Raw genomic sequence first — 24,914 nt, 5'->3', positions numbered from 1 at the left:
AAAAATAAATATTGCAAATCACTTCATTAGTATGAATAAAACATTTGATAACTTGAGACGAGTGAAAAAATAAAACACCCGTCTCAAGATGTCAGTTTCTAACAATCAAATGTGCAGCTGAAATAACATTTTTTTATGAAGCCATTTAGGTTCTATGTTAATTCAAACCATATAGCTTGTCTGTTTTAAAAACTTGTGTTGTCAAGTGTTTATTTGGCCAATTACAAAAGCAGTGGGAGATCATTATGTGCTTCCAGGAACGATGACAACACGTAGAGCCAGGGCGTGAACAACACACTTCAAAGTGGGCCGCCGCGCGGCCTGGAGAGAGGGAGGAGGGTGAAAAGGGGGGCTGCCGTTCCCCAGGGGAACAGGCCCTGAGCTTTTAACTTCTCTGGAACAGGGAAGCAATCTGCTCTCAGAAGTCCCCTATATGCTGTCTAGAGCGGAGCCAACACAAACACCAGTCCCACACACACACAGTGCATAAAGTGTGAGACTGAGTACAGTATGCATGTACAGGACTATGGGGAGAAGGTAGCCTAGCGGTTAAGAGCTTTGACTCAGAAACCGAAAGGTCGCTGGTTCAAATCCCCAAGCCGACTAGGTGAAAAATCCGTTGATGTGTCCTTGAGCAAGGCACTAAACCCTAATTGCTCCTGTAAGTCGCTCTGGATAAGAGCGACTGGAATCAGAGCTATAACCTACATGGAGCTATATCCCACATGCAGTCATACATGTGGGAGAGGATATTGTGGAAATACTTTTGGGGAAGAGTATGAATTTTGGGACTAAATCAACAAACTGCAATTGTTCTTCCTTGAAATGAACCAAGTTGTGCAGATGTGATGTCTAGTTCAGTTGGACACGAGGATCATTTCATAGCACTGTTTATTTTTCCTAAATCTAGAGTTTTGTCTAAATCATTCTACACATTGGTACTGTTCAAACATTTCATTTTCAGAAACCTGGAACAACAATTAGGGTAAGGTTAAACTCAGCACAAAGTACAGTATCACAACGTGAAGAAAAATATCCTGTGAAGAATGTTTGGGGGTCTAAAACCTAGACTGAGCTAAGTTAACTCACGACTGGAACTACTAAGTAGCTAGACCACATACACAGTACATATACTGGTTCTGGTGAGTGTGAAGTAACATGTTGACGCAAAGAGCAAACATGTAACTTCCTCCAATAACTAACAAGCAGTCAAAGAAACAAAAGTATAAAGTCAGCGATGCATTTGATTTTATTTCTGTTTAATCATCTTCCACTTAATTGCTTTCTTATTGCTGGCAATTATCTTGAGTTGTCATGCAGGGGAAGGAGAGAAGAAGTTTAAACATTTGCGGTGTATTACAAATGCAATAGTGGTACATCTGCTAATCCGAGCAGAGCAACAGTGGAAGCGTCTGGAGGAGATTGAGGCTCCTTTTAATTAGAGAGGAGAGCTGCAGGATTAGACGGACTGGGCACTGTTCAGATGCACAAACACTTTGGCACACACTGCTTGGTGATGTCCACAATGGCACCCTGTTTTCTATGTAGTGCACTACTTTTGACCAGGGCCCACAGGGTAGTGCACTACTTTTGACCAGGGCCCACAGGGTAGTGCACTACTTTTGACCAGGGCCCACAGGGTAGTGCACGATATAGAGAACAGGGTACCATTTTGGACATACCCATAAACTCTGCTCTCTCTTTCTCCTGTCCTCTGCACCAGATCTCTCCTAGAACTTCATTGGAGATGAAGACATTTTTATCTTGGCCTAAAACACATGGATTTTAAAGTGTATTTAAGAAGATGTGAATAAGGCATGGATATGCTTGAATAGATGAAGGCATGTGTGCCCACCTGAGTGTGTGAGCATTTGTATGTGCGCCAATGTTTGTGTACTGTATGTGTCTAGTGTGCGCATGTGTGTGCGCGTGTGGTGTGAGTTAGCTAGAGTGAAGTGTTTGTACCCCCATGTTCCCTACAGACTTGGATGGCAGGCTGTCTGGGCAGGCCTGCACACACACAGTCCCCTTGATTAATGGAAATCCCATTTTGTTTCCACCACTCCAATTAAGCTGGGAGTTAAAATGGTGCTCATTAGCTACCTGCCACAGCACAGAGCAGAGCGTGGCCAACAGCTCTAATTACTGGGAGGAGAACTCCAGTCAGTGCGGCGCCGTGCACCGCGGATGCAGAGGAACCAACCGAGGAGAATACTGTTGACTGTATCCTAAGTAGCCAGCGCTCTTCTGTGTATATGTACTGGCTAATTAATATTCAACACATTATAAATGCACTTGTGGATAGAAGTCACACACACTCACGCAAGCACACGAAAAAACACATTTCTCATTAGCCCACCATGGCTTTTAATTATACAGAAATCCTCTAACTATCTGAACAGTCACACTCTCTGGACTCTAGGGATTGAGATGAGCAACAAACTGGAGCCACATGCAGGGGTGAGCCAATTATGACTGTGGACTTCTCCTGCAGAGATGTTACATTACAGGCTGCTGTGTTGATCACTGCTTAGTACCTGTAGTTAGCCAGCCAAAGGTACTGAGCAAATAAAGATAAACATACTGTAGAGTTAAATAATGGTCATTAGTTACACTTTGGTTCTACCTTGTTAAAAGTAGGGATGTGTTCAAGACGATTCGATACAAGAACGATACGTTTTAGTTAAATGATTTGGTGCGATTAGAGAACAAATCGATGCGATTCGGTTCAACGCAATCCGATGCACTAACATTTGTTGTTGCTGATCGAGCTCATGACCTAGGCCTCTGAGCTTGATCTGTCTGAGCTGCCTTCTGTGTTTGGTGTGTAAATGATTGTACACCGAGTATACCAAATATTAGGAACACCTTCCTAATATTGAGTTGCGCACAATCCCCCCCACCCCTTTTTACTCTCAGAACAGCCTCAATTTGTTGGGGTATGACTCTAGAAGGTGTCAAAACATTTCCACATGTCAACTCCAATGCTTCCCACAGTTGTGTCAAGTTGGTTGATGTCCTTTGAGTGGTGGACTATTCTTGATACACATGGGAAACAGAGCTTGAAAAACCCAGCAGCGCTGCAGTTCTTGACACAAACCGGTGAGCCTGGCACCTACTACCATACCCGTCCAAAGGCACTTCAATCTTTTGTTTCGCCCATTGACCCTCTCAATGGCACATGTACACAATCCATGTCTCAAAGCCTAAAAATGTCTTCCCCCTTCATCTACACTGATTGAAGTGGATTTAACAGGTGACATCAATAAGGGATCATAGCTTTCATCTGGATTCACCTCGTCAGTCTAGGTCATGGATAGAACAGGTGTTAATGTTTTGTATAATCCGTGTAGGTCTATGGCATATGGACTATGTAGGCACCTGAGTTGAGCCATAATAGCATTGGGCCAGTAACCAATAGGTCGCTGGTTCGAATCCCCGAGCCGACTAGGTGAAAAAAAGTCAGTCAATGTACCCTTCAGCAAGGCACTTAAGCCTAATTGCTCCAGGGTCGCCGTCAATGGCTGATCCCTGGCCCCACTCTCCGAGGGTGTCTCAGGGAGAGTGGGATATCACACTTGTATAATACACACTGTGTGAAATAGGACAAATGTAAGCACTCACCTAATAATAACAATTATTAGGGAGACCAGGCTTCTACCACCCCACTACCACTATCAGATTAGGGGTGTTTAATGGAGCCTGTTTTTTGTCTCCACTATCTTACTTTCATTCCCGTAAAACACTTTTTTCAACAGCACATAGATAACCTATGTAATTTGCTCGGTTGTTACTCAACTAAAAAAGCCTAAAATCATGCAAGCCATTTAAGCATTTGAATGCTGAAGGTGCCACGCAGATAAGCAAGATCAGGAACAGACCGCCTACCTCACGTTGGTCAGTGCGCGAAGCTGGGCACAGAGCTCAGTTTGACTAGGCGACTGACATTGCCTGGAGTTGTTCTGCATGCAAAATGACTTGTAGATAAATGACTCAACACAGTTAAGCCTACATGTAGTTCCACACTAAACGAGAGGATGCATCAGTTGTCACAATAGAGGAGTTATTTTTTTGGAAGTTAGAAAGAACATAAAATAAAATATTTTCTGATCGACGCATGCTACATTTCAATCGGTTTGTGGCTCGATGCACTTGTATCTTAAATATTTGTATTGGGGACCGATACGTATTGGTGAATCGCTACATTCCTAATATAAACACACTGTGGTGCCGTGTGGCTCAGTTGGTAGAGCATGGCGCTTACAATGCCAGGGTTGTGGGAAAGATTCCCACCGGGAGACCAGTACGAAAAAAGTATGAAAATGTATGCATTCCCCTACTATAAGTCGCTTTGGATAAGACTAAAAATGTAAATACTCACGTTTCTGCGGGGGAAGGTGGTGAGCAGTTTGAAGTCATCCCAGGGGTAGCCCTTGGAGGCCACAAAGTCAAAGAGGACCTGCAACTTGGTGCTGCCCAGGAAGCGCCGCACCAGAAACTCACCACTGGGAGTTCGTATACGCAGCTTGCTAATTGGCTCTCCTCCCTCCTCCGCCGGCTCTGGCGGCAGGGCATGTTCCAATGAGAGACGGATGGCCTGAACAAAGGGGAGGGACAAAGCGATCATAGAGTTAGGTAGGGAAGGGGGTGATTATTCACAGTTTGACAATGACTTAAGTGTGATTAATTTGCTTACAATGACATAGATTCACTTTGTTTCATGGAACAAACTGTGGTAGAAAGGGTTACTCTAAAACTACCAATGAATCCACAAGGCATCAAATCCTCTGGCCTCTTCTTCCAAAACGTGTAGGCTAGTCGTTGCGTCTCATTAATAAAGACATGCAGAACAACGCTAACTCGTGCCGGGGTAGATTAGATAACTGCCCAGAACAAATAGGATCGCCTCATCAACAGCAGGGAAATTAATCAGGTCTCCAGTGTCACAGAGCAGGACCTGCTGCTCCCGCAGGGCTCTTTCCCTCCAGCTTGTTGTTCCTGTTTTGACAGAGGGTAGCATATGCTGTGACAACACACAGCAGCTTTATTTACCAACCATAATGCAATTATATTTCATAAAAGTGTACAACAGTAGCTCATTAGCAGCTCCAGGCTTTGAGTGGGAGCGTGCCAGAGGCACTCCCCAGGTAGATGCCTGGTAAAGGGCCCCCCAGCAGCACACTGAACTGTGGCGTCTGTAAAGCCACAGAGCACACGCCTCACTTAGGGCCTGCTTCTCACAAAAAACACACAGGAGCATAACCACTCAACGCAAAAAACAACCACCACCACAGGAGGGGTGGGAGGGGGAAGTGTGCGCACCTGACAGGAGCACCATGAGGCCACTGGTACCAGTAAATAATGACATCACCACTCCCCCCCTGCCTCTCATGCTTTCATCTCCCTCTCCACACAAAGACAAAAATCACAGAAAGCATTTCCCCTTGTACTCATGTGTCTACTGAGCGGTTTGTTACCCTGCGGGGCATTGTGACGGGTGGTGCAGGGCAGACAGCCGGAGACGTGGGGCAGACTTGAGGTCTGGTCTGTGGGTACAGACCGTGTGTAGTCCCGGGCGGCTGAGGCTGGATGTTTGGCTGGGCTCCAGGTGTGGGACACCATGCTGCCTTGTTTACTCACACACAATGTCAGAGAAATTAGGTATTGGAGCAGCCAGGGATAAGCAGCACAACTCTGAATGGTTGGGACAGCTGTTGTCCTTCCTCCACACACTATACAGACACACTGGCACCGCTTATTATCTCCCAACCTTCTACATGATGACCGACAACAGTAGTAGTGGGTGATCGAGCGAAACAATCTGGAACTAGGTCTGTGGTTAGAACTCGAGCCTTGTTTAAATACAGTTGAAGTCATAAGTTTGCATACACCTTAGCCAAATACATTTAAACACCGTTTTTCACTATTCCTGACTTTTAATCCTAGTACAAATTCCATCTTAGGTCAGTTAGGATCACCACTTCATTTTAAGAATGTAAATTGTCAGAATAATAGTAGAGAGAATGATTTATTTCAGCTTTTATTTCTTTCATCACATTTCAAGTGGGTCAGAAGTTTACATACACTCAATTAGTATTTGGTAGCATTGCCTTTAAATTGTTTAATTTGGGTCAAACATTTTGGGTAGCCTTCCACAAGCTTCCCACAATAAGTTCGGTGAATTTTGGCCCAATCCTACTGACAGAGCTGGTGTAACAGAGTCAGGTTTGTAGGCCTCCTTGCTCGCACACACATTTTCAGTTCTGCCCACACATTTTCTATAGGATTGAGGTCAGGGCTTTGTGATGGCCACTCCAATACCTTGACTTTGTTGTCCTTAAGCCATTTTGCCACAACTTTGGAAGTATGATTCTAGTCCATGTCCATGTGGAAGACCCATTTGCGACCAAGCCTCGACTTCCTGACTGATGTCTTGAGATGTTGCTTCAATATATCCACAACTTTCCTGCCTCATGATGCCATCTATTTTGTGAAGCGCACCAGTCCCTCCTGCAGCAAAGTACCCCCACAACATGATGCAGCAACCCCCGTGCTTCACGGTTGAGATGGGGTTCTTTAGCTTGCAAGCGTCCCCCTTTTTCCTCCAAACATAACGATGGCCATTATGGCCAAACAGTTCTATTTTTGTTTCATCAGTCCAGAGGAAATTTTTCCAAAAAGTACAAACCGTAGTCTGGCTTTTTTAATGGCATATTTGGAGCAGTGGCTTCTCCTTGAAGAGCGGCCTTTCAGGTTATGTCGATATAGGACTCGTTTTACTGTGGATATAGATACTTTTGTACCCGTTTCCTCCAGCATCTTAACAAGGTCCTTTGCTGTTGTTCTGGGATTGATTTGCACTTTTTGCACCAAAGTACGTTCATCTCTAGGAGACAGAACGCGTCTCCTTCCTGAGCGGTATGACGGCTGCATGGTCCCATGGTGTTTATACTTGCGTACTATTGTTTGTACAGATGAACGTGGTACCTTCAGGCATTTGGAAATTGCTCCCAAGGATGAACCAGACTTGTGGAGGTGTACAATTGTCTGAGGATTTCTTGCAACTTTCCCATGATGTCAAGCAAAGAGGCACTGAGTTTGAAGGTAGGCCTTGAAATACATCCACAGATACACCTCCAATTGACTCAAATTATGTCAATTAGCCTATCAGAAGCTTCTAAAGCCATGACATCATTTTCTGGAATTTTCCAAGCTGTTTAAAGGCAAAGTCAACTTAGTGTATGTAAACTTCTGACCCACTGGAATTGTGATACAGTGAAGTATAAGTGAAATAATCTGTCTGTAAACAATTGTTGGAAAAATGACTTGTGTCATACACAAAGTAGATGTCCTAACCGACTTGCCAAAACTATAGTTTGTTAACAAGAAATGTGTGGAGTGGTTGAAAAACTCCAACCTAAGTGGAGTCCTCCCGACTTCAACTGTACATCTGAGGTTCCAGTGCCAGTTACGGTTGTGTGATGAGTCATTAAGTTCAGATATACAGTGCCTTGCGAAAGTATTTGGCCCCCTTGAACTTTGCGACCTTTTGCCACATTTCAGGCTTCAAACATAAAGATATAAAACTGTATTTTTTTGTGAAGAATCAACAACAAGTGGGACACAATCATGAAGGGGAATGACATTTATTGGATATTTCAAACTTTTTTAACAAATCAAAAACTGAAAAATTGGGTGTGCAAAATTGTTCAGCCCCCTTAAGTTAATACTTTGTAGAAAAAAAATATTCCAAATTAGCTCCATAATATCGATAGAAACATGGCAAACGTTGTTTAGAATCCATCCTCAAGGTGTTTTTCTAATATCTATTCGATAATATATCCGTCGGGACAATTCCTTTTTCTCTAGGACCGATTGGAGTAATGGCTACCTCTGCACTTTACGCGAGAATCTCTCTCGGAGCCACCATGTGACCACTTACGCAATGTGCCCCCATACGGCTATTCTTCAAAAGAAATGCGTAAAACTACGTCACAATGCTGTAGACACCTTGGGGAATACGTAGACAGCGTAAGCTCGTTGATGGTACATTCACAGCCATATAGGGAATCATTGGAACGCAGCGCTTTCAAAACCTGGGGCACTTCCAGATTGGATTTTTCTCAGGCTTTCGCCTGCAACGTCAGTTCTGTTATACTCACAGACAATATATTTACAGTTTTGGAAACGTTAGTGTTTTCTATCCAAAGCTGTCAATTATATGCATATTCTAGCATCTTTTCCTGACAAAATATCCCGTTTAAAACGGGAACGTTTTTTCCCAAAAATGAAAATACTGCCCCCTAACACCAAGAGGTTAAGCCTGCTAACTGAGGAGTGTTAATTCACCTGTTTCCATACATGTTTCATTTTAAAACATTTATCTTACAAAGGAGTTTAATCTAACTGCTTAACTATTTATCTGTACATGGAATTGTATTTTCTTTTCTTTTCCTCATTGTTTTTCTACTCTACAGGAAAATGCCACGGGCACCATTTGATGTGTGGAGACATTTCACTGCAGTTAATGTTAACTAGAAGGAAAAGCTGTGTACATTTGCAAATACTGTGCCAAATCATTTGTGAAGAATGCAACAAAGATGCAGAATCTGGTGAAGTGCATAAAGTTCCCACGGCGCTCACAACAAGCAACCCTGACTAAAGTCCCTCTACTTCTATTCAAGGTGAAAATGATGAATCAGACACCTTATTGATAGCAACAGCTCATAGTCCTCCTGGAAACAGAAGTTTTTGACTAAATAGAGGAACGTAGTCAGAGAAAAGCTGATGAATGTCTTGCTCGAGCTGTGTATGCAACTGATGCTCACAGGCAATGTGTATTGTAAGAGATGTCTGAATATTCCTCGCCCACATACACCCCTACAACCAGACAAGCTTTATCTACTCATTTGCTGGATTCAGAGTTCAAGTGAAGGTCAAGCAAATCATACAGAAAGCAGACTATTGCAATCATCTCTGATGGGTGGTCGAATGTTCGTGGGCAAGGAATAATTGACTATATCGCCACATCTTAACCAGTATTCTACAAGAGGACAGACACACCGGTCTCTACATTGCAGATGAGCTGAAGGCAGTCATCAATGACCTAAGACCACAGAAAGTATTTACATTGGTGACAGACAATGCTGCAAACATGAAGGCTACTTGGTCTAAAGTGGAGGAGTCCTAGCCTCACATCACACTCATTGGCTGTGCTGCTCATGCATCGAGTCTTCTCCTCAAGGACATCATGGCACTGAAAACAATGGATACACTCTACAAGAGAGCCAAGGAAATGGTTAGGTATGTGAAGGGTCATCAAGTTATTGCAGCAATCTACCTCACCAAGCAAAGTGAGAAGAATAAGAGCACCACATTGAAGCTGCCCAGCAACACCCATTGGGGTGGCGTTGTCATCATGTTTGAGGGGAAGCAGTCTCTCCAAGAAATGGCCATATCACAGTCTGCCGATATGGACAGCCCCATCAAGAGGATCCTCCTGGATGATGTATTTTGGGAGAGAGTGGTAAGCAGCCTGAAACTCCTGAAACCTATAGCAGTAGCCATTGCACAGATTGAGGGAGACAATGCCATCCTGTCTGATGTTCAGACTCTGCTTGCAGATGTAAGAGAAGAAGTCCATACTGCCCTGCCCACTTCTTGGTTGCTCCAAGCAGAGGAAACTGCAGATCTGAAATACATCAAAAAGTATGGCTTCTGCCTGAAGCCCATACACGACGCAGCGTTCATGTTGGACCCCAAGTATACTAGCAAGAGCATCCTGCCTGGTGCAGAGATCAACAAGACCTACGGTGTCATCACTACCGTGTCTCACCACCTTGGCCTGGATGAGGGCAAGGTTCTTGGCAGTCTGGCGAAGTACACTTCCAAGCAAGGGCTTTGGGCTGGAGATGAGATGTGCTGGCACAACTGCCATATTGCATCAGTCACCTGGTGGAAGGGACTTTGTGGATCTGAGGCTCTTTCCCCTCATCCTACAAATTCCACCAACATCAGCCGCCTCAGAGCGCAACTGGTCATTGTTTGGGAACACACACGCAACAGACTGACCAATACAAGGGTTGAAACATTGGTGGCCGCCCGGGCAAATTTGAGGCTTTTTGAGCCTGACAACGAGTCATCCTCAACAAGGAAAGTGACAGTGAAGATAAGGCCTCAGAGTCTGATGTTCAAGAGGTGGACATTGAGGTCCAGGGAGATGACATGGAAGCCTGAGAGGAAGACAACCAAAGCTTTAGTTTCTAGGCACAGATGGAACATTGAGAAAAGTTTTGGAAGATGCGATGGATCATTGGGGATCATTAAATATTCCCTTTTGTTATTCAGTGTAATCATTCCATGTGAAGAGTCAACTCATTTAAGTTAAATGTGTAACTAAATTGTTTTTAAAATTTGTATTGGAAGGATTTAATCATTTGCAATTATGTCTACTTAAGATAAGGTTTCTGTCTCCATATAAGGTAAATATATCCAATGCAAAAAACATATACATTTAAATGGTATTAATATGCAAGTATTTCCATTAATTCCCATATTTATTCCCTGTTAATTCCCACGGAGAGTTTCCACCTCTGAATATTCCCCAAAATGTGAAACCCTACTAAAAACACACCACATGCCCTCCTGCCTGCCTCACACTTGACCAGGCAGACACGCAACCAGACAGGTGAAAATACACCTGATACAGTCACACACAGGTCAGGTCAATGACTAGATTGTGTTTTCCCCTGCTTTAGACTTTAGGGCCACAATAAGGTAAGCCTGTCTGAGGTAAAGGATGTGGTATAGACTGCATGTAAACAACAGAGGGGCCATTGTTGGGTATCATGTTTCTGAATATCTACACTGTTGCATACAAGCAGGGTCGGTTGGTGGAGAGGAAACCATGGCAACGGGCTAGAGGACTACAGTGATATAATTAAGACTGGACAGAAAGGGCTTTTGTTCGGGGCTGTTTAACTAATGTGACAAATTATCTCAGCTAGCTGGTTCACCTGATCCCTGCAGTCTGGAGTTTGCTGCTGAGTAAATAGCCAATCAGCTGGCTAAAAGGAGCTATATCTACAGCATCCACCACTGCGTTCCCACTGCCATAATTGTTTTTCTTTGTCCCACCGTGCTTTGTGCTGCACCTTTTGTTCACTTGGTTTCAATATGAGCTTGTGTGTTGTAGGGAATTCAAACAGGACAATAACATCTCTGTATGACAAGCTTAACAGGGATAGGGCTTACTGTACACACAAGAGATTAGTACATGTCCCTCTCTTTCTCTGCCTCCACCATGGGGATCACATGTTAGCATACACTCCACAAACAACATATATGGACTCAAATACTATAAAAAAGTATGTGGATACCCCTTCAAATGAGTGGATTCGGCTATTTCAGCCACACCCATTGCTGACAGGTGTATAAAATTGAACACACAGCCTTGCAATCTCCATAGACAAACATTGGCAGTAGAATGGCCTTAATGAGCTTAGTGACTTTCAACGTCGCACCGCCATAGGTCGGGTTGTAAAACTTCTGCCCTGCTAGAGCTGCCCTGGTCCATTGTAAGTGCTGTTATTGTGAAGTGGAAATGCCAAGGAGCAACAACTGCTCAGCTGCGAAGTGGTAGCCACACAAACTCACAGAACGGGACCGCCAAGTGCTTTAGCGTGTAAAACAACCCTGTCCTCGGTTGCAACACTCAATACCAACTGCCTCTGGAAGCAACGTCAACACAAGAACTGTTCGTTGGGAGCTTTATGAAATAGGTTTCCATGGACGAGCAGCCCCACACAAGCCTAAGATCACCATGCGCAATGCCAGGCGTCGGCTGGAGTGGTGTAAAGCTCGCCGCCATTGGACTCTGGAGCAGTAGAATCACGCTTCACCATCTGGTAGTCTGACGGATTAATCTGGGTTTGGCAGATGCCAGGAGAACGCTACCTGCCCCAATGCATACAGCCAACAGTAAAGTTTGGTGGAGGAGGAATAATGGTCTGGGGCTGTTTTTCATGGTTCGGGCTAGGCCCTTTAGTTCCAGTGAAGGGAAATCTTAATGCTACAGCCTACAATGACATTCAAGAAGATTCTGTGCTTCCAACTTCGTGGCAACAGTTTGGGGAAGGCCCTTTCCTGTTTCAGCATGACAATGTCCCATACACAAAGAAAGGTCCATACAGAAACGGTTTGTTGAGATCGGTGTGGACGAACTTGACTGGCCAGCTCAGAGCCCTGACCTCAACCCCATTCAACACCTTCGGTATGAATTGGAACACCAACTGTGAGCCAGGCTTATTCACCCAACATCAGCGCCACACCTCCCTAATGCTCGTGGCTGAATGGAAGCAAGTACCCGCAGCAATGTTCCAACAACTCATGGAAAGCCTTCCCAGTCATGTGGAGGCTGTTATAGCAACAAAGATGGAACCAACTCCATATTAATGCTCATGATTTTGGAATGAGATGTTTGACGAGTATCTGTCCACATACTTTTGGTCATGTACTGTATAAATCATGAATATATTTTTTTTATCTAACAAAGTGACCATGTGTTTTCAGTTATCTAAGTAGGCAATTATTGTTTAACTCTAAACATTATGGTTAATGTTCACCTCTTTCTCATCATCTGCTTCTTTCTGGATCTGTTGCAGGCGAAGCTGTTCTGCCTGCTCTCTCTCCTGTGCTTCTCTCTGAAACAGAAATATATTTTTATTAATCCATCCGACATCAAACCATTACGAATAGTGATCAAACAATCAACGATGCGACTGTTAACAGGTTTACTGGGTGGTTTCACAATAACCATTAACGACACATAGTAATGGCCACAATCATAACATGATTATAGAAGGGTATCCACTTTAAAGTTGTGCTCTGTATAATGTTTCACTTGAGTTTAATGCTAAAATGCATGCTAAAAACTCTAACATTAATCTGATGAGAATGGATCCATGCCATTGTGTTGTAGTTGATGCCCAACCTTTTTACGGTCAGCCTCTAATGACAGTTGGTAGGCCTCATCCTGCTCCCTCTTCACCATTTCCCTGGCTTCACGTTCATCCTGGATAGAGAAAGAGACCACGTTAGAAGAGAAGTCAAATACCCTCAAGTTATGAGGTAACCAATAACACCAATAACTGAAGTAGTTAAAGTAAAAACAAAGTAGCTTTCTTCCTCTGCCACATGTTATATTGTTCTGTGTTGAATAGCTGTGATACCTGGCAGCTGAGCAGCAGGAAGTAGAATGAGAGAACTGAATGCTTTGTGTGGTTTAGCCAGACAAGGCTTGAAAGAGTATCATGTGGGAGAAGGGAATCCATCCGGGCCTTGACTTCCTTAACAGACCTGAGGGCTCTTTTCTTTTCCCTCAGAGTTCCTGTTTGTACAGAGGCAGACGACTGCCTTTCTACAGGCTGTGTGTAAGAGGCTTTCTAAAGCAGGGAGAAAGAACTGTTTCCATTGTGTCAGCAATGGCATTTGTTTTGGAGCCTGGGAGACTACCTTTTCTTTTCTGAACCCTGGACTTTGTGCCAATGACGCAAAAAAGTTAAGCTATTGTGATTTGTGGGGTTTGTGCACATGGCAGGGGGAGTAGTCAATTCTTGCAAGCCTGAGAATGAAAAGGATACATTTTTCTGTTGTCCTAAATGATATTGGTCACTGAATAGACATTGTAATAGCATGGCTGAGGACAAAAGAATAAAGGGTCACTTATCGTAAGTGCATTTGTCCAGCAGTCACGCAATAACAGTTACTGTAAAGTATAATGTTCCATATTGTGTTCATTCCCTTTAATAAAATATCATGAAACAAACAAACGTTGCCTTTACTACCCATAACACACATTATGCACAGGTACCTTTCTTCATTTACTGGGTATTGAAGTGATACTATACAATACAGTTTCCAACTACTTATGTAGCCTTTATCTGGTATTAATATATTTTAAAGGAATAAACAAAAAAGTATGGAACAGATTCTAACAGCCAGGTATTTCCTGCTGTTGATGCACAGTCCATAACTAACTAAACAGACAATCCAGGTGTGTTTGGTGAAGTCAAGTTCGTTCAAATCTATGTGAAAGTAACTTTTGGCTCTGCTGCAGTCTGTCCACCTCCCAGGCATGTCAGTCAGTTAGTGAGGAATGTGAGTGTGATGTTGGCAGATGTCTGGGTCTGTCCTCAGAGGAATGGGCCAGCAGAGCAGGACAGCCTCAGACAGTGAGTAGGTGTGAGCTCAGAGCAGTCTGGGATAGTGGGGGCTGTGGCAATGGGAGAACATCAGGTCGGAATATAGGGACTGAGGTTTAGATTTTTTGGGGGATCCTCATTAGCCGACGCCAATGGCGACAGCTAGTCTTCCTGGGGTGAACCTGAATTCTTCTGAGTGACCTGTACTGAAGGGTGACTCAAAGTACACCAACACCCCTAGCCTTAGGAGTCCTCTGCTTGAACTCTCAAGTCCAAATGATTACTGATTACTGACATGCTGTACATAAATCTAACCCAAGGCATTCAACTGATAAGGGGGCCAAGGGGCCAAACAATTGTATTTAAATATCTATGACTGTAAACGTAGTGAGGAGATTTAGCTAATATGATAACTCTTTCCAATGATTGAAAGGCGATAGGCGAGCTCAAGGAGTGACAAAAGTTCACTTCACAGCGAAGATGTATATGGTCTGGCATTTACAGGATGTGGTTCCAGATTCCTGCGGTTATTCATCACTCTGGTACATTACCCACTCATGATCATTTGTTCTCCTGATTTGTGACATTATCACTTCACATTTCCATCAATCCCGACAGGCCTGTGTAATTAACACAACCAGTGACCTTTATGGAGACAGATCGCTTGTCAATGTGCCAGAAAATAATATACTACTTGTCATGAACAGAAACATTCTAAATATGTCAAATTGAAAAGTCATTAAGAAACAAATTGCATGGTATGTTAAGTGAATAACAGTATTTCTGTTGACATCAAAAGCTGTCATATTCGCTTTGCATCTATGAAGACAATAGCAACGCAACCACCCAAGCTTCTACCCACGAAAACCTGTCCCTCAACTTCTCTAAACGGTGCTGTATCATCCAGCCTGGTCACACAGCTTGGTGCTGTATCATCCAGCCTGGTCACACAGCTTGGTGCTGCATCATCCAGCCTGGTCACACAGCTTGGTGCTGTATCATACAGCTTGGTGCTGTATCATCCAGCCTGGTCACACAGCTTGGTGCTGTATCATCCAAGCCTGGTCACACAGCTTGGTGCGGTGTCATCCAGCCTGGTCACAGCTTGGTGCTGTATCATCCAGCCTGGTCACACACACGACATACAGCTTGGTGCTGTATCATCCAAGCCTGGTCACACACGACATACAGCTTAGTGACATGTGCACACACTTCTTGTTGCTTATTGGTCTTAATTATTTTTTCTGAAAGGGTAGGCATCCAATAAGAACCTAATGGGAACCCCAGGTGCAGACACTCATTGGCTCACCTACAGTTACCCCTCCGGCTGTGTGCAAAACAACACTGTCTCACAATTCCCATGACGATATGCTGTAACTAAACTAATCAAACACTGAAAGGTCACTAAACTAGTATTGTTAAGTAAACACAGTGGGAGTCGAACACATTCCTCATATGATGTGACTAAGACAGACAGGCAACCGGCCAGGCCTAGTGCTGAGGAACATGAGACAATCTCAGGTTTTAATCTACTACAACACGCTGCTGCAGATGCCTTTCATCTCAGAGACAGTAACCACTTTGTGACCATTTCTTTCTTTAAACCTCTATCCCATCAACAAGAGTGAAAGGCCTAAAGATATGTCGGTGAGAGAGAATGTGTACTGGTAGTCAGTCATCTCCCACTGACAAGTTGACGCTAAGTATTGAGCACATTGGTCTGAGCCTGATGGCACGTCTTCCCACTTCATCTCTTCCAGAATGCTGATTAATGAGAGGTTTAAACAGCACAAAGAAACAAGGCATTGAGTCATCTGTATTCACTAACAACAAGAACTGTATGCCAAAGACAACATGGTCTAGTGTAGTCAGCTGAGGGGAACTACCTGTTTAAAGGGTCAGACAAAACTAGAATGCCGTTCTTTGTTTATTTGATGTTAAGTAAATATCTGCTAGAGCGGGAGAATGATTGAATCCATCCATTTCGACACATAAAAGACAGCATTCATGAGGTCAGGTAAATGTCTGACAGAGGGACCCCAGCCATACTGTCCCAAGATTCCTGTCCTCACATGAAAGAATACCGCTTCTGTTTCGCTGCTTTCTTCTCAGAGTGGAGCTTGGAATTTGTTTGTCGAGTTTCTATTGGATTAAAACGGCAATGGACAGAGAATGGTGAAAAAGAACAGTTTGTATCCTGCTCCCATTGTGAAGACCTTAGGCACAGTTAACTAAAACCAAATGGGAGGGAAATTAACTGTGCTTCGCCCCCCTGCCCCAGACAAAGGGCATCTCAGATGTGTGTTCCTAGCCTTGGCCCTAAGTGGAGCTGGTGGCAGTCACAATGCATTCCGATTTGTCTCCGCATGTCCCCATTTAGCTCCGAGACAAACTATGGCATAATTCTATGAGAACCGCTCAAATGGCACAATAATTGTCTCCCTCTTGGCCTCCTTTGATTAAACAAATCATGGCATATTTCAGTGGCCATGGCCTAATCATGGCTTACATTTCAAACATCTACTCCCCCTTAAAGACTCTGTTCTTCGGTGTAATTTCAGAGTTCCTCTCATCTGTACCTCATCCTTGATGTCCTCTTGCTGCTGAGCTGAGAAGATTTCCATTGCACCCATTAGCCTCATCATCAACTCATCCACTGTTGTATTGCCTTCAAAAGAATAATAAAAAACAAGGCATTTAAAAAAAAAAAAACATTTTCCTCATTCGCACAAATACTTACTATTTTATCATTACAGAAGGGTCATAGAGTAAATTACTAAATTATAGCTATGGTTAAGTAAAGCTTCATAAACCCCTCCTTTTATCCAGAACATAACAAATATTGTTGACATTCATTACCTTGAATAACATTTAAAACTTCATTTGATGTCCTCTTTCCCATGACAATAAGGAGCAGGGGGAACTGATCGGTCTTGTATGTCCGAATAGTCTGTGCCACCACACTGCCAAAATGCCTCGTGCAAATGGTGAGTAGTCTAGGAAAGGAAAAGACAGGACGGACATTTTTCACATGAACAGCACTTGAGAGGTACATGGCTCATCATACCATTAAGGACTTTAAAACCAATTCTGCCTTTTCTTCCAGGAGACGTCCCTGTCTAAATAGGCCTAGTAGACAAATTAGTATTCCCCACCAGTGGTGATGAACTGATAGGGCAGAGAGGATTTCTTATTCCATTACAAAGACAGAACTTTAAATTAACATTTCACTAGAAGGAAAAGGGAAGCAGGCAGGCCCTTGGCGCTCACTGTAAATGTCATAATATTAATGAATTGCTATAGAGTGAATGCAAATACAGATTATATTTTTTGCTCGCCTTTTAATAAGATCCACTTTAATAACTGGCTGGTAAAATACAGGAGTAATGAAATGGGTGGAGGATGATGTCAGAGGGATGGAGTGATTGATCTGGTCGGGGGTGCTACTCATTAATTCAAAGTTGAGAGTGTAGGTTGCATTACTTTTCAAACTTTGAGACGGAACAGCATCAACTCAACACTTAACCATGGGAAGCATTAGCACCAATCTCCAATCAGCATTCCAGGAGAAACAAGGTCATTTCAACCACAACATTACTCTTTTATTTCACCAGGTAGGCCAGTTGAGAACAAGTACTCATTTACAACTACGACCTGGCCACAATAAACCAAAGCAGTGCAACAAAAAAAACAGAGTTACACATGGGCTAAACAAACGTACAGTCAAAAATGCAATGGAAAAAGTCAATGTACAGTGTTCGCAAATGTAGTAAGATTAGGGAGGTAAGGCAATAAATAGGCCAGAGGCAAAATAATTACAATTTAGCATTAACAAGGAGTGATAGATGTACAGATGATGTGCAAGTAGAGATACAGGGGTGCAAAAGAGAAAACAAATATATAATAATATGGGGATGATGTAGTTGGGTGTGCTATTTACAGATCGGCTGTGTATAGGTAGTGATCGGTAAGCTGCTCTGACAGCTGATGCTTAAATAAACTCTTACGCTAAATCTACACCAAATAGCTCATGTACAGTTGAAGTCGGAAGTTTACATACACCTTAGCCAAATACATTTAAACTCAGTTTTTCACAATTCCTGCCATTTAATCCTAGTAAAGACTCCCTGTCATAGGTCAGTTAGGATCACCACTTTATTATAAGAATGGGAAATGTCAGAATAATAGTAAAGATAATGATTTCAGCTTTTATTTCTTTCAACACATTCCCAGTGGGTCAGAAGTTTACATGCACTCAATTACTATTTGGTAGCATTGCTTTTAAATTGCTTAACTTGGATCAAACGTTTCGGGTAGCCTTCCACAAGCTTCCCACAATAAGTTGGGTGAATTTTTTCCCATTCCTCCTGACAGAGCTGGAGTAACGGAGTCAGGTTTGTAGTCCTCCTTGCTCGCACACACTTTTTCAGCTCTACCCACAAATTTTGTAAAGGCTTGAGGTCAGGGCTTTGTGAGGGCCACTCTGATACCTCGACTTTGTTGTCCTTAAGCCATTTTGCCACAACTTTGGAAGTATGCTTGGTGTCATTGTCCATTTGGAAGAACATTTGCGACGAAGTTTTAACTTTGAATGATGTCTTGAGATGTTGCTTCAATATATCCACAATTTTCCTACCTCATGATGCCATCTATTTTGTGAAGTGCACAAGTCCTTCCTGCAGCAAAGCACCCCCCCGGTATGACGGTTGCGTGGTCCCATGGTGTTTATACTTGTGTACTATTGTTTGTATAGATGAATGCGGTACCATCAGGCGTTTGGAAATCGCTCTCAAGGATGAACAAGACTTGTGGAGGTCTACAATTTTTTTTCTGAGGTCTTGGCTGATTTCTTGCGATTTTCCCATGATGTCAAGCAAAGAGGCACTGAGTTTGAAGGTAGGCCTTGAAATACATCCACAGATACACCTCCAATTGACTCAAATGATGTCAATTAGCCTATCAGAAGCATCTAAAGCCATGCCATCATTTTCTGGAATTTCCCAAGCTGTTTAAAGGCACAGTCAACTTAGTGTATGTAAACTTCTGACCCACTGGAATTGTGATACAGTGAATTATAAGTGAAATAATCTGTCTCTGTAAACAATTGTTGGAAAAATTACTTGTAAATTACAAAGTAGATGTCAAAGCTAAGTGCATGTAAACTTTTGACTTCAACTGTAGTTGATCATGGGTTCTGACAATGTGGCTGACCAGTCTTTTGACCATCCAGCTGTGGTTAAGGAGAGGTTCTCCCCATGACACAATGAGGATGTCCAAGCCCCGTCCTTGTCCTTGCTCTAGGGGGCCCTGAAAAGGCCTCAACACAGCCAGGCCAAAACAATGGAGAGAGGTAATTCTAACCTGTCACCAAGGTCTTGGGAACAATCGCCACAGCCTTCAGAGAAACCCAATCTTAATTCCCATATTAAACACAACCTCATTTGGTTCCGATCAAACACCTTAGGAGTCAACCCGACACCTTTCTCTTACAACTACCATACATAGTGTACTGCTGCTTAATCTTTTGACTAACTCCGGAGTAACCCTAAAGAGCAGAAATGTTTCTATAAATGGTTCGCCGGTCGACATTTATTGGGATGACTCATACTGGAGGCTGCTCTGCATAGTGGTCACTAGCTGGCACAGCTACAAAGTGAGTCAATCTGGTTTTAAACCTAACCACATTGCTACAGTAACCCTAATGCCTAACACTAACCTTTAATTTGCACACATTTTTACGATAGACAATTTTGACATTGCATCTGGGCCATCTTGCGGAAATCACTCAGTTCTGCCTTCAGGGCAAGATTCATGACAATAAACATCAACCTGTATATGGTGCACAATAACAAGTACTGACACAGCATCACAAATGAAGGGTGAAAATCGTGTCTGAAGCGCAGGAAGTAGAAATGAAACCAAGGAATAAGGTCAATAAGGTGAGCGGTTCACTGCAGTCTCTTTCAGCCATAACATATCTTAAAGAATGTATAGCTTTGCTTCTCACAAAATCCTTAAGGGAGTTATTTTTTTCTAACTACTGGAAACACCTGGTCCTTGAATATCAGGTCATGGTTGGTTTGGTAATGAGAGTGACAAGCTTCTAATTCTGCTCGCTCTCTTCCTCTCCACATGGCAAAGTGTTAATGTTTCCCTGGACTGTCAGGTTCACTTATTTACATCAAAGTCATGCATGAGATTTTGAGAGACTGCTGCAACTTTACATACACTCCAGTGAGCATACAACAAACTCTCAGGTGTGCTTTAGTCAATCACGTGGAATAGGAACCGGATGCTACACAGAAAACACAGATACTCTGCGCAGACATGTTTTGAATGGAAAATAGCACTTCTCAGGCGATTCTCACGTTTTGAATACAGTGCTTCTGAACAAGTCAGATGAGTGCATGACACTTTTACTGGTAATGTGCTCAATTACGAGGAGTTCAATACCATTATTGATCAGTACAGCACCGTATGATAAATTAAAATAGATGAGATGTGGTATGAAAGTATGCAGTCAAACGCAAAAGCATGGAATCAAAAGCCAACAACTATCTGAAAGATGTAGTGTTTTGAGTATATTTATTCATAATTCAGTTCAATACTAGCTGTGCATGAGGCTCAGTGTCTGGTATTTCAGAGACATTTTGCCATAGGCAACAATTACATTGGCACGTATTCGACAGGTCTGGTTTTATGCATCATTTTTCACTTAAATAAAGGATACGCTTTGAGGCCCTATGAGTTAGAATACCTTCTTTATAGCCACTGTGACTCATGCCAATCACCAGTCACTCAGAATCAACCTACGAGCGTGAGAATGTGGGGAAAATGTGTGTGTACGTACATACATACGTTAGAGCAAGTAGCAGTGCACATTATGAAAAGCTCCAGATGTTGCCTGCCTTTAATCTGCAATAAAAAGGCTCAGCTGGGGCAAAAAGCAAGAACCAAAAGGGAGAAAGGGTGCAGAATGAGGGAAAGTCAGTGTCTGAGCCTTTCCCCCGTCTTTCTTAAACGCCTCCTACCAGGGGGTGGGCTTAGCCCTGAAGTCTAGTGGAAGGAAAAGCTAGGGCCTACCCCGGAGCAAGAGGCTGCTGCTGGGCCCCAATCAAACCTCCATCTGGTTACCGGCCCTCTCTACCATTCCCTACATCACACCTGGGACGCTGCCCCATTCTTGCCCTTGGCTAGGGGAGTAGAGCATGGCCAGGGAGGGTTAAGCCTGGCTTTGGGGTCAGGAGTTGAAGGCTTGAGAGTATTGTTGAGTATTGCTAGTGCAGGGAGTCACATACTGAGACAGGCAGGACATTGGTGGAAATAATGGAATTGGGTTGTGAATTGCTATGGAGGAAAGATGAAGTTGGGTTGATAAGGCTGCCATGTCATGAGTGCCCTCAGCCTTGGGGAAATAGAGATGTTCTCCCAGGCAATGCAGACTTCATGGGACCTTCATTTCTAACATTGAGGCAGATTAGTGAAGATTGCCCAATTGGGGCCTCATACTGCAAACACAACTGCTTTTGTTAGCACACATCCCCCTCCCCTCACCGATGAAGAGGGGCTTGAGTTAAAGAGAAAGAGTGGTGCGGAGCAGGGGATTGGGGATGATTCTCAGCTATTAAGATGGCATCCACTTGTCAGACAAGCTCTGGTATTCATTTTGTTTTCAGGGCTACAGCGGTGGATTCCTGAGTTGTGATGAGGGCATAGAGTACTCATACATACCTGGCTTTGTTAGCTTCTTTAGTGACATCCCATGCCCATGTGATGAAGTTCTGGCTCAGATAGGCCACTATGGAGTCTGCACACATCATCTGGGAGCAGAAGACGTTGCTGAGCACACTCTCGTCATTGTGGAGGTAGATGGCCAGCAGTTTTCTCTGTGGAAATGGACATCAGAGAGGTTTTCATTAGCAGAGGTGTGTGCGGATTGAGAAGCTAATGACCAACCAGACCCTGAAACACAGGGTGAGAAAAGTGTCCTTGCGCAGAGTCTGGTCCTAGCTCAGAATTGAATCATTGAAGGGAGAGGTTTTATACAGCTTTCACACGTCGCTCAACAGGAGACCGTGAGTAAAGTGATTGCTTTCACCGACAGAAAGGCCAAACCAATGAAAAGCAAACACACAAAATCAAATGAACAGGGAGTAAATAAAACTTCCTTTGAGGGGGCCGATGAGAAAACAAAAACAGACAAATCACTTAATTTATTTTACACCAAATGCAACTGGCCTTCTCAGGTTAGCAGCAGGGGTGGGAAATATCGACGAAGCTCTAAAATCCAAGGATATCGACACCATCATATGATCGACAGATTCTCAGGACTCACTGACAACTAATACATTTTTAAAAAACAAACACCTACAAACAGAAAAGGTTCTCTTGGATGGTGTAGGAAATAAAGCCCTCTAAATTACATAACACTCACAAATTTCTTTCTGACCCCCCTACGTTCCTTGCAAAACTCAAGGGGGTGATTTCTCAGGAGCTGTAGCTACATACCAAAAGCAAAATAAGCACAGGCAGAAAAGTGAGGAAAAGTTAAAAGAAAGTTGTGCTATATTGTGGCCTGTGTCGAAAAGGAGTGTGAGAGCACTGCTGTGTTTGCTCAGCGATTAGAGGTTTAGAATAAGCTCCCCGGTTCCTAGCGGGAAGGAGCTTGGGGCTCATTCAGTGGCCCAATTGAACGCCCTGAAAAGATTAAACACTCATGCTGAGAAGACAAGCAAATTCAGCATTGAGAGTGCCCCCCCCTTCTCAAAAAAGATGAAATGAGACACACGCACACACCCTTGCACTCATTATCTTATACATACATACATACATACATGCATGCATGCATAGACGCACACACATTCGTTCCTCTGCAACTTGTTTTAAGTCTCCAAAAGGACATTTTTACAAACAGTAGGTTCAAAAACATACATTTTGTAAAGAGGGAACAACCCCTCTCCTATAATAACACCCAATCACCAACTCCCTCACTTTACTTAAACTGTCTTTCCCTCTCTTCTCCAACTGTTCCCTATCTTCTTTCCTAATGCTTTCCTTAGCAAGGACAAATCCCCTAAAACCAATTTACTAGGTTCACCCTGGGCTAGAAAGTGACCCAAAAGGCCCTCTTTCTGGTGTGAATCCTCCCACCTGTTCACCATACAGAGGGGAGAGAGTAAAGAAACTAGAGAAAACCGATCTGTTCTGTGAGCCAGACTGTAGTGATTTTCACACAGCACCCTGTCAGTGTTCCCTTCCCATCACTCCGTCTGTCCCTCTCCTAGTGTAGACTAGAGCCATGTGAAACAGGTAGCCGTTGGCCAGGAGCTGGGGGAGCAGAATGGGCTCAGCTCACATCCGGATGGTCTTTGTGTCCAGCCTGGACCGTATGATTATCTGCAACATGAGCAGGAATTCTACACAGGTGTGCCACTGGGGGGGATGAATAGAATGACAACCGAAAGATGCAGTAGACCAGTCAGAATAAAACGACTCGCAAAGTTTGTGAAATGTTGAACTCATCTCATCTTTAACCACACCACTCAGACACAGGTTGTGATAATGCAGCACGACTCCAGTGAAAAATACAAGCATTTGTTTAGTTCGACAAAAAGTTTGTGAAAATACACCTGCTTGATAACCATGGCCCCTGATAAATACACTACCATATGTAATTTGTGCCAGCCATCCGTTTTCATTAGTCTCATTCAGTTTATGCATTTGTGTTGTGGGGGAACGTTTTTAATTATAGCCAGTGTTGGGGAGCAAAGAAGCCGGGGGAAAGTGATCATCCACAGTAGCCCAAAGAAAAACAAACACTTCAAAATGAAGACCTCAAATTACTGCACCCCTGCCACACACACACACTGAGAACACACGTTCGGATCAATGCTTTAACAGATGGTAGGTACATGATTGAAATGATTGAAAAACACATTGTATTAATAGTAACCAGTTCTGATTTCATTTTTTTGAGGTGCTATTAGCTTGTCAAATTTTAGTGAAGACAAAATAGCACACAATTGTCAAATTGAATGTAAAGCTGCAATATGTAACTTTGTGGGCGACCTAACCAAATGTACATATACATGTGAGTTATAGACCTGTGAGTCTAAGAAGCGGTAGATCTTCTCTAGGTACACTATTCTATGCTCCCTGTTCTTGCATATTTTACTTTGACATCAGCTTCAAAAACAGCTGAAAATAAAATATTTATGGTTATTGAAAATATTTGACAGTGGTTTAGATGGTACAACAATCTCAACATTATACATTGTTTTGTCACATAAGCTGAAATTAGGCAAACTATTCAAATTTTTGCAAACAGGTAATGGCAGAACAATTTATACATATTGCACCTTAACATAATAAACCTCAGTCTTTATACACATGAAACTATAGTAAAAATATTCAGCTGGGCATCAGTTCATCTGACTGGAAGTGTTCTAGTAGAAACAAATAAAAACATTAAAATGAGATCACTTTCACCTGAGCAGGGAGAGATGGATGAAAATGTGTTTATCCATTCCCTACCCATGGTATCGACTTCTCCTCTCTCCTTCTCATTGCTCTTTTGCTAAACTACGGAGGATTTAAGCGGATACTCGAGTGTGATAAAACCCTCACCCCAGCACTGCTATGAATTTTGATGTGTGTCTTTGTGTGAGTGAGAGAGCAGGGTTACTCCGATTAACCGCACCGTTAAGGGGATTT

The 24,914-nt window shown here is 43.1% G+C and overlaps 1 protein-coding gene across 1 annotated transcript in view; it reads right to left on the bottom strand.

The window, feature by feature from the left end:
* The window catches only part of faf1 (Fas (TNFRSF6) associated factor 1), an 82,333-nt gene that overhangs the window by 3,976 nt on the left and 53,443 nt on the right, over positions 1-24,914 (bottom strand). The window contains exons 13-18 of the mRNA XM_020499122.2: positions 21,933-22,087; positions 17,061-17,197; positions 16,781-16,869; positions 12,992-13,072; positions 12,624-12,701; positions 4,382-4,597 (exon numbers count right to left, since the gene is read on the bottom strand). Coding sequence (XP_020354711.1) covers positions 4,382-4,597; positions 12,624-12,701; positions 12,992-13,072; positions 16,781-16,869; positions 17,061-17,197; positions 21,933-22,087 — 756 coding nt within the window. The remainder of the gene's footprint in view (positions 1-4,381; positions 4,598-12,623; positions 12,702-12,991; positions 13,073-16,780; positions 16,870-17,060; positions 17,198-21,932; positions 22,088-24,914) is intronic.

Source organism: Oncorhynchus kisutch, linkage group LG13 (assembly GCF_002021735.2).
Source record: "Oncorhynchus kisutch isolate 150728-3 linkage group LG13, Okis_V2, whole genome shotgun sequence".
Lineage (NCBI taxonomy): Eukaryota > Metazoa > Chordata > Actinopteri > Salmoniformes > Salmonidae > Oncorhynchus > Oncorhynchus kisutch.
This window is presented reverse-complemented; position numbering and strand designations above follow the sequence as displayed.